At 37.9% G+C, this 10,364-nt stretch overlaps 1 protein-coding gene across 1 annotated transcript; it reads left to right on the forward strand.

The window, feature by feature from the left end:
* Positions 1 to 7,908, forward strand: LOC127648062 (uncharacterized). Its single transcript, XM_052132652.1, has 3 exons — positions 1 to 351; positions 4,859 to 5,247; positions 6,324 to 7,908. Exons 1-2 carry the CDS (start codon positions 27 to 29, stop codon positions 5,239 to 5,241), a joined length of 708 nt encoding a protein of 235 aa, XP_051988612.1. The 5' UTR covers positions 1 to 26; the 3' UTR covers positions 5,242 to 5,247; positions 6,324 to 7,908.
* The last annotated feature ends 2,456 nt before the right edge of the window (positions 7,909 to 10,364 follow it).

Consider the following 10,364-nt stretch of genomic DNA (forward strand, 5'->3'; position numbering starts at 1 on the left):
ACAGCAGCAGCAGCATCTTCCTGAAGATGAAGCAGCTGAAGTTTATCGGCGGCTGTTTGTCGTTATTCTTCATGGCGATCGTCTTCGACATCACAGGCTTCGTCCTGCTGTTCGTCGGGATCTTCGGCGACTTGCGGATCCACGGCGCGTTTTACGGTGATTTCCTCATCCACACCGGTGCGCTCCTCCTGTTCGTCAGTCTGGGGTTTTGGTTGATGTGGTACATCGGGAACATCAGGGTGCAGGAGGAAGGTTTGGAGAGGAGATCGAGCGCCGCGCACAGCGTCAAAAATCTGGCGAGGAAACTCACCGAGAGACTCTCAAAAACACACCTGATGAACGAGAACACAGGTGAGAACACACACACACACACACACACACACACACACACACACACACACACACCCCTTATGAACGAGAACACAGGTGAGAACACACAGACACACACACACCTGATGAACGAGAACACAGGTGAGAACACACACACACACACACACACACACACACACACACACACCTGATGAACGAGAACACAGGTGAGAACACACACACACACACACACACACACACACACACACCTGATGAACGAGAACACAGGTGAGAACACACACACACACACACACACACACACCTGATGAACGAGAACACAGGTGAGAACACACACACACACACACACACACACCTGATGAACGAGAACACAGGTGAGAACACACACACACACACACACACACACACACACACACCTGATGAAAGAGAGCACGGGTGAGAACTTACAGACTCACACACATAGACACACACACATACACTCACACACATAGACTCAGACACACACACTCACACACATAGACTCTCTCACACACACACACACACACACATAGACTCACACACACATAGACTCACACACACATAGACTCACACACACACAGACTCACACACACACACTCACACACATAGACACACACATAGACTCACACACACACAGACTCACACACACACACACTCACACACATAGACTCCACACACACACACACACACACACACACACATAGACTCACACACATACACACCTGATGAACGAGAACACACACACACACCTGATGAACGAGAGCACAGGTGAGAACACACAGACTCACATACACACACATACTCTACAGACACACTCACACATAGACACACACATACTCTACAGACACACTCACACATAGACACACACATACTCTACAGACACACTCACACACATAGACTCGCATACACACACACACACGCACACACTCGCACATTCAGACTCACACACACACACACACACACATAGACACACGCACATCACACATAGACACACACATGCATAGACTCACATTCACACACACACACATAGACTCACACACATACACACTTGAAGAACAAGAGCACAGGAGAAAATACACACGGACACACTCACACACATAGACTCGCATTCACACACACACATACACTCACTCACACACAATCACACACACACCTGAAGAACAAAAGCACAGGTGAGAATACACACACAGACACACACACACACACCTGGGAAAACATGCGTATCCTGAGCCAAGACACCTGCTTACAAAGATACGAGATTATTCACACAAGACTGATTTATTACTTTTGTATTATTTATTAATTTATGTGAAAATAGGTGAAAAATAATCCACATTTCTGAACATGATGCAAATCCATCCGCTTCCAGAAGATCATGTCCTCAAGACATTATTATAGTAGACTTTTATATTTAGACTCAATAATAATAATAATCATCATTTTAAAGAAATTTAAGTGACTTTCTCTTTACAGTTATTTGATATGTTTGCTTATTCATTCATTTAATATTTGTATTATTAAGCGTTAACATTATTGATCAAAATAAAACAAAAACAAACACAGTCCAGGGCGACAACACAATGACGGGCTGAAACCAACAGAAATCTGACAAAACAGGGAACATAAAAACCTCCCACAACGAACTGGCACCAGACAGAGCACAGATAGAGAGAGAGAGACATAGAGACAGAGAGAGAGAGAGACATAGAGACAGAGAGAGAGAGAGACATAGAGACAGAGAGAGAGACATAGAGACAGAGTGAGAGAGAGAGAGAGAGAGAGACAGAGTGAGAGAGAGAGAGACATAGAGACAGAGAGAGAGACAGAGCGAGAGAGAGAGAGACATAGAGACAGAGAGAGAGACAGAGCAGAGAGAGAGAGAGACAGAGTGAGAGAGAGAGAGACATAGAGACAGAGCGAGAGACAGAGCGAGAGACAGAGCGAGAGAGAGAGAGAGACATAGAGACAGAGAGAGAGACAGAGCGAGAGAGAGAGAGACATAGAGACAGAGAGAGAGACAGAGCGAGAGAGAGAGAGAGAGACAGAGTGAGAGAGAGAGAGACATAGAGACAGAGAGAGAGACAGAGCGAGAGAGAGAGAGACATAGAGACAGAGCGAGAGACAGAGCGAGAGACAGAGAGAGAGACAGAGTGAGAGAGAGAGAGACATAGAGACAGAGAGAGAGACAGAGCGAGAGAGAGAGAGAGAGACCAGGAAGGCAGGTGAAACTAATAATCAAACAGGTAACGAGGCAAACGAGAGGGCGGGGCTATCACTGAAGACCGAAACCATTGCACAAGGAAATGAGAAAATACAAAACCAAGTGCGTTCACAACACCAGACAAGCACGCGTGTCTGGACTAAACCACGGAGTGAATAAACCAAACCGAGTGCCGAGTCACAAGACGTAAAACAGACATGGTGCATGTCAGGGCTCTGCCACAATGGGGGGGAAACCCAAAACTAAGGGCAGAACCCTGACAACTAGTACATTAATTGTAGAACATACATTAATAACATACTATGTTCAATATAATGTATTATTTCTGTGCACTCTTAACACGAGGGGAGAAAACACACAGTTTCCAAGGATGCGGATTATTTGCACAGTGTTTTTGTGCAGTGCAAATGTAAACGACATTTAAATGTTCATGTAAATATTTGTGTACACTTAAAAAGGTTCCAAACCAAAACGGCTTTTACAGCCTTGCGTCATTCTCATAGTAATAACAACATCTTCTTGTTTCAACACAAAAAAGGTACATGTTCATAACTGAAAGTGTCAACAAACACAACAACCAACGAGAGGAGCAAACAGGAAATAAAACAGGAAATGAATCAATAATAGACGGTAACGCTGCAAAATCCCAATACGTGAGCGCGATGTCGTTCTCCTGACTGTTTCAATAATCATTTCTCAAGATGATTTCAGGGCAGTTATTCTAACTCTGTTTTAAGTCATGAAAACTAAAAGCAAACTCATGGAGAACGTTATTAAGCAGTTTATTCTTTAGTTCTTCAGAGGAATATCTCTGAACTGGTGTTCTAAGGAACTGAGAAACCAAAACACTGATCTAAAGGATCAAGGATCATCTGATCAAGGATTTATTGCCAGAACAAAAAAAACCAAAAGTGCCTCACTCAGCAGTGTTCAGTCTTAACGTGCATCCTTGTTCATTTCTTCCTTTTATTGTTCGTACACGCACACAATATATGTATATTTATTGATCATAAGTCAATCATTGACTCGCAGTTCATCAATCCATCACACAAGTGAATTTATCAATCAGACTGGGGCTTGTTTAAGGACCGTCAATTTACACCTGCGTCCGACGTCTCGGGTGTGTTGCATCATAAAAATAAAATGTTTAGGTCACTGTGTCAAGTTAAATATAGTTTAATACTCAATCTTTAAACACATCTTGAGATCCCTTAGATCGGATTTGCGCTCCAAGTGTTTTGAATGCAAGAACGTAACGCATGTTTGTGTTGTTCTGCTGAAGTGTTTCACTTACTGCCCCCTGGAGTGAACAGGTGGCACTACAAGCATTTCTCAGGAATCTTCCTTATTATGGTGCGATTAATTACATTAATTTTTTTAACACGTTATTTTTTGTAAAATTAATCGCACTGAATTAACGTGTTAAATCGACAGTCCTAATATATATTTAAATATTAATCAATACACAATGTATACATATATATATTTAAAGATAACTATGTATAATTATTTCATCATTATATATTGAGTTATTGTTATATGAGGGGCTTTCTCAGCAAATATTTGTATATGCGATTAATCGCGATTAATTAATCGGGACATCATTTAATTCGATTACAAATTTTAATTGATTGACAGCCCTAATTTAAATATTAATCAATACACTATTTATTTATTTATATATATATATATTACTCTTATTTATTTATTTATATATTATATATTTATTACTCTTATTTATTTATATATTATATGTATTACTCTTATTTATTTATTTATTTATATATTACTCTTATTTATTTATTTATATATTACTCTTATTTATTTATTTATATATTATATATTACTCTTATTTATTTATTTATATATTATATATTACTCTTATTTATTTATTTATTTATATATTACTCTTATTTATTTATTTATATATTACTCTTTATTTATTTATTATAAATATTGTGTATTGAGTAATATTTAAGTATTTATTAGACTTTCCCAACAACTCTCTTTGGGGTCTCTTTGGGGTCTCTTTGGGGTCTCATTGGGGTCCCTGGTCATAGAAAAATATCAGTTAATTTTACATTTGTGATTTCCAGGTCTGGATAAGTCATATTTATCTTCTAAAGCATGTATATCAAATGTTTATAAAACATCTTTATCGAGTATCAGGAATGACTGTAAAAGTCATGAATCTTCATTGGTTAAAAGGTGTTTGATCCCTGTCCTGTATGCACTGTCCTGCACATGTACTGTATATATACACATTAACTAAACCCTCTTCTTTTCACACAGGTGAGAAATCCCTCAGTAAGTCTTCCACCATTCGAAACGTCACCTGGGGCAAATCCACATATTTCCCAGGATGTAAGGATCCCGAATCAGATATGATCAAATGTGATGAACTTTCCAAGGAAAAACCTGGAGATGAGTTCACGTGCTACCAGAATGAAGGGTTTGAAGGCGAGGAGTCGGTGACCAAAGAAAGTGAACTGAAAGAGGATCCGACCCAAGAAACAGAGTCAGACGCGAGTAAATCTGAAGAAGCATCGCAGGAGAAGAAGCCAGAGGATGATCAGTTCACCTGTTATCAGAATGAAGGGTTCGAGGACTCCGATGCGACTAAAGAACAACCTCAGACGCCCGAGGAGTCCCAGAGCATTGATGATCTCCTTTAATCACAGGCGAGTTCATTAAACCTGCTTTATATAAATATAGCCACTGAGGTCAAATGAACCACTTATCTTTCATTCAATGAAAGAACACATTGTATTTGCACTACACATCCGTGAGGTTCTATATGTGCCATTTAGTCTATATGCATAATATCATATATTACTTTTTTCATGTGAAATCCTTTTGAGACGTTAAATACATTGAATATTTATGTCATTTTTTTTCACACATCAGATCAGTTTAAAATGAAGGTTAAAATAAGGTGATTAAAATCAATATTATATTGTATCAGGGCAAGAATACATTTTAAGAGCTTGATGTTGAAAAACAAAATCCAAGTTAAGCTTAAACTACGCATCTATTTTAATATATATATATATATATATATATGACTCAATAATCAATATATATATATATAGACACACACACACAAAATATAGTCTTCTTTTGCATATATATATATATATTTATTTGTATTATTTATTTTACATTTAAAAAAAAACATTTTTGTTTATATATAATATATACAGTATATATACTATGTGTGGGCACATTTTTATATACAAAAACATTACATAAATATCATTTTAATATATATTATTTTATTGTAAATTATTTTACTTTTACACTTTCATTTATGTATATTTCAATAAAGTGAAAATACTAATATATATATATATATTTTTTATTTATTTTACATTTAAATTCTCATTTTAATTAATTGTATATATATAATATTTATATGAGGCTTATTTATATACAAAAACAGTATATAAATATTAGTTTTAAAATATATTATTTTAATTTATTTTGTTTACATTTAAAAAATTGAAGTATGTATGTATGTGTATATATATATATATATATATACAGTGCATATAAATATATTTGTATCTATTATTTTATTGTAAATTCTTTTATACTTTCTAATTTTTTATTTATATATTTTTTCACTTTCTCAACAGTTGATAAAACCAAGTTATAATGCATATTACATCTGAATAGAGATGTATATATTGAAGCAAACTAATATTCTTCCATTACAGTGAAAATTTTAAGAACATTTTTGTTATTTTTGTTGCAGGTCCTGAAAGATCGAGTCAACACTAGTCGTAGAAAATCTACCAAATCAATCATTTCCTCACAGAGCTACAGTGTACAGTCCACACTCTGTAATATACGTGTACAGTGTATGTCATTGTTTTATTATTATTGTAATTATTGTTGTTGTTTTAAGTTACACTCAGGTACAGCCCTTATTTTTGCACATTCTCATTTGTAAGTTCATGCAACATGTCTTGCATTGTGGGAAACCATTTCCCTTTCAAAGTAACAGATGAACGTTCATGCAAACTCCTCCTCGGTCCAGCCATTTCATTTGTTAGCCGAGCTACGACACCCTGTCATCAGTGACAACCGAGAGAGTCGCCCAACCGGTTCGACAGCAAATACGGAAAGCCTGTCAGTGAATTCATGCGTGGCCGCGATCTGTTTGGTCCATCTCAAAACAATGATGGAAACGTAATACTGTACTTTCACAAAACAGTGCCGTAGAAGAAAGCAAATCTGTACAAATGTGTGTGTTGTAATCTAACTTCTTAAAGGAACAGTTCACCCCAAAATCTAAATGTCTTTTATTAGCCGCATAACTTACTTCTGTGGAACACTTAAACGCTTAAAACACTTAAAGTCCAAGCTGCCCTTTTCCATACAATGAAAGTGGATGATGACCAAGGAAGGATGTTTATCAGTGAATAACCGCTTGTGTTCCTCACACAAAGGTATCGTATGACTTCAGAAGACTTGGAATACAGCCCATGGGTCATATGAACTGCTTGTATGGTCTATCACAAGCTCGACAGCCTCTGGTCACCATCTACTTTCAATGTATGGAAAAGAGCAGCGTGCACATTCTACTCAATATCTCCTTTTTGTATATGATGAGAACTTTCTATTCCTTGAATATTGAGACATAGAATTACATTAAGAAATATAAGTTGCCAAATCAGGAAGAGCGCAAGATTTTAAGGTAAATATATTTTTATAGAGATTTTATTTTTGGTAGTGAGTGAGGTATACATGTGTGGACATGCATGACGAATTGTGACATATGAAGAGATGATACAATGAGTGATCTTGACATGCCAAACAAATGCTGATGTAAACACTTCCTCATTCACTGTGCCAATGCTAACACATTAAATATGCATGTAGAATTAAAGCCATACGCTTTACAGTGTGATTGTAGAAATGATTTACACTCTTAAATTAAACCACATTTCACCCAGAAGTCTGTATGTTTGTTTTTAGTATTGTGGTGGTGTGCAGCATATAATTAGTGGTGCTTGATAAGCCTATCTACCAATGGGCCCACACACTGTCAAAGAAGTTATAAGTAGTGTACGAACATACTGACGGGATCTCCCATCCGCACCAATTTTAGCTTGGGGCCCCCAAAAGGCTAAGACTGGCACTGTGGCTAGTGCGTGTGCAAATGACTCAATTTGCATTCCACACTGTCCGCAAGACTTTTAATGATTTAAGTACTTATTTTTCTGCGTGCTATTTCATCTTGCATCCGTTCGAGCGCTCAGCCAAAGTATCTTCTTTTGGACTAGGAAGCAACTTATGTACCTAACAACCACCCAGAACACCCTAGCAACCACTTAGCAGTGTCCTGACCTCCACCCCATCGTGGTTGTGAGTTTTGCATGGGCAAACACCACCAGCGTTCTAATTCGTAATTGTAATAATTCGTATGCAATATAAATGACTGTCTGTCAAACCTGTAATGCGCTTCCCTCGTCTCATTTGAAACACAATGTTTTGCTCTGTGCTACATTAAAAAAATTAAGAGTTTAATCGCAATTAAAAGGTATTTTCCAACAGGGCTGGGCGGTGTGGCCAAACATATCATCAACAATAATATATTTTTTACAATTTTTACCATTTATATTGAAGTTTAAGAAGTTTAATGTTTAATTCTTCATAAGGCATGCAACATCTTTTCGATGAAATTTCGCCGATCTCATCATCTTCGGTGGATGTTTAACGCCACTGAAAGACTTTCTTGTGACGCTCCACACTCCAGCTCCATAGGTGGCGGTAATGCACCATAAGCTGGTTTGCCAACCGCCAATAAACATCACATGAAGAAGAAGAAATAAGTTCTTGCCAGCGAAAGCGCTATTGATCATGAAAAAACATGTAATTAAATAAAACATTAATCAACAGCAATGGTGTTGAGGATATTGTTGTGTTCAGTCGATAGCTGTATTGCATTATCAGTGCTGTTTTGTATACAACAACATTATATTAGCCTGTTAGCTAGCTAGCGGCTACCTAGCCTCAATACTGGTTAACATGACAGTAACATTAATAGAACGTTCTTTCAACGTTTTCTGTAGTTGATAAACGTTCTCAAACAATTTGCATTAAAACTTATTGTTTAGGTTGTTAGTGGAATGTTCTTAAAAAGTTATGAACAAACGTTCTTGCAGTAACATTAATAGAACGTTCTTTCAACGTTTTCTGTAGTTGATAAATGTAATGTCTCTCTTTGGCATGAGCCCCATATGGCGGTCTGAAGAAGTTGTACTCGGAACCGTCATATCCTGCTGGAGATAGGAGGCAGGGGTGAAGAGCCTACCCCTGGAGCAGGACGGCACTCAACAGGTGGTGGTGGGGTGGTGGAGGTCATATGATAGATTGTGAGCAGACTTATAAAGCAATGGCTTACATCTGTTTGGCCAGGAGTTACCCCGCTAATGGTGCGATGATGTACAGCTGCTAGTCTTCCCGCTTGAACTACGCTGTGCTTACCTGTCTGTGACTAATAATAAGTTAATAGCCTGTTGCATAATTCTGAAAAGTTGGCAAAACTTGTAGTGCAACATGACATGTGTGCCATTTTTAGGAAGGCATATCTCTGCAACTGTTGTTTAACACCTCTAAACCAGTTTTACCTCACAGTCATTGTTTCTAGTGGATGACTGATGAAAAAGAAGCATAAAAATAGAGTCTTGACCTCTTCAGTAGGCGTTTGCAAGCAGCTGAACTTGTTTTAGTGTTGCATACCTGCTCTGTCGCCCCTTTAGAAATGGGAAGCAGAACAATGTGGATCAGCTGCTTCTTAAAAGACGTTTATGAAAGAGTTCCTGTCAGTTGTCCTTCGTCCCGTGAACTTGCTGCACTAAAGTTCTCTCTCCTTATTTCACCGAGATGGACTGCAATGAAAAAGTTGGTCGCTGTTTCCTCTTTCTCGTCTTGGCTATCCTGTTCGACGTAGCCGGACTAATCATCTTCCTCGTGGGAATTTTTGCGCCACTCAGTTACTGGGACTTGTTTGTCCTCTCTGGACCGATCATCATCCTACTCAGCTTGGTGTTTTGGATCTTCTGGTATCTGGGGAACCTCACTGTGCCGTATCAAGAGCTCCTGCCCAAGTGAACACTGATGTGAAGAAGGAGAAAGGTGGACTGGAGATGTTTTGGGAGTGAAGTTGAAGGGGTTGCAAGAATCAGAACTAACAATCTGCTGAGGTGACGTGTCACTCTGAGGCCTGCTGGAGTCAACCATTGGATTGCCGTTGTGTCCACAGATCTGGGATCTTGGGGAATTGTACATTGAGCAGTGATTCCCAACAGAGGACACTTTTGAATCCAGGATGAAACTCATTCTGGGTTTGGACAATCAGACTGGGGGGTTCTGAAATCTTGTCAATAAACTACGACTTGGAATTTGGCAGGTGAAGAAATTATAATGATAAACCAGTATATTGTGGGAATTTGACTATTTGGCTTGGGCTTAATCTAAATCTTCCATTAATTTGTGCTTTTTGTAGCCATTTAGATTTTTCCTGATCATCTTTAAAGACCCATTTTTGAGCTTCACATGTAAGCAATATCAGACTCCCTTTAGAAGATCCTTTCATGCATCGCACAGAAGATGTTTGAAAACCTCAGGCGAACTTATGATGATTATTTCACTTTACTGAAAATATATTTATTTGTATTATTACTGTATAGGCATTCAAATAAACAACAGCTGTTGTTATTACCATTATAACCGATTAAGTGAACATTGAATGTAAAGGCCCGTTCTGAAATGATTGTGCATTTAATGC

This window comes from Xyrauchen texanus, chromosome 8 (genome assembly GCF_025860055.1).
Source record: "Xyrauchen texanus isolate HMW12.3.18 chromosome 8, RBS_HiC_50CHRs, whole genome shotgun sequence".
In the NCBI taxonomy this organism is placed as follows: domain Eukaryota; kingdom Metazoa; phylum Chordata; class Actinopteri; order Cypriniformes; family Catostomidae; genus Xyrauchen; species Xyrauchen texanus.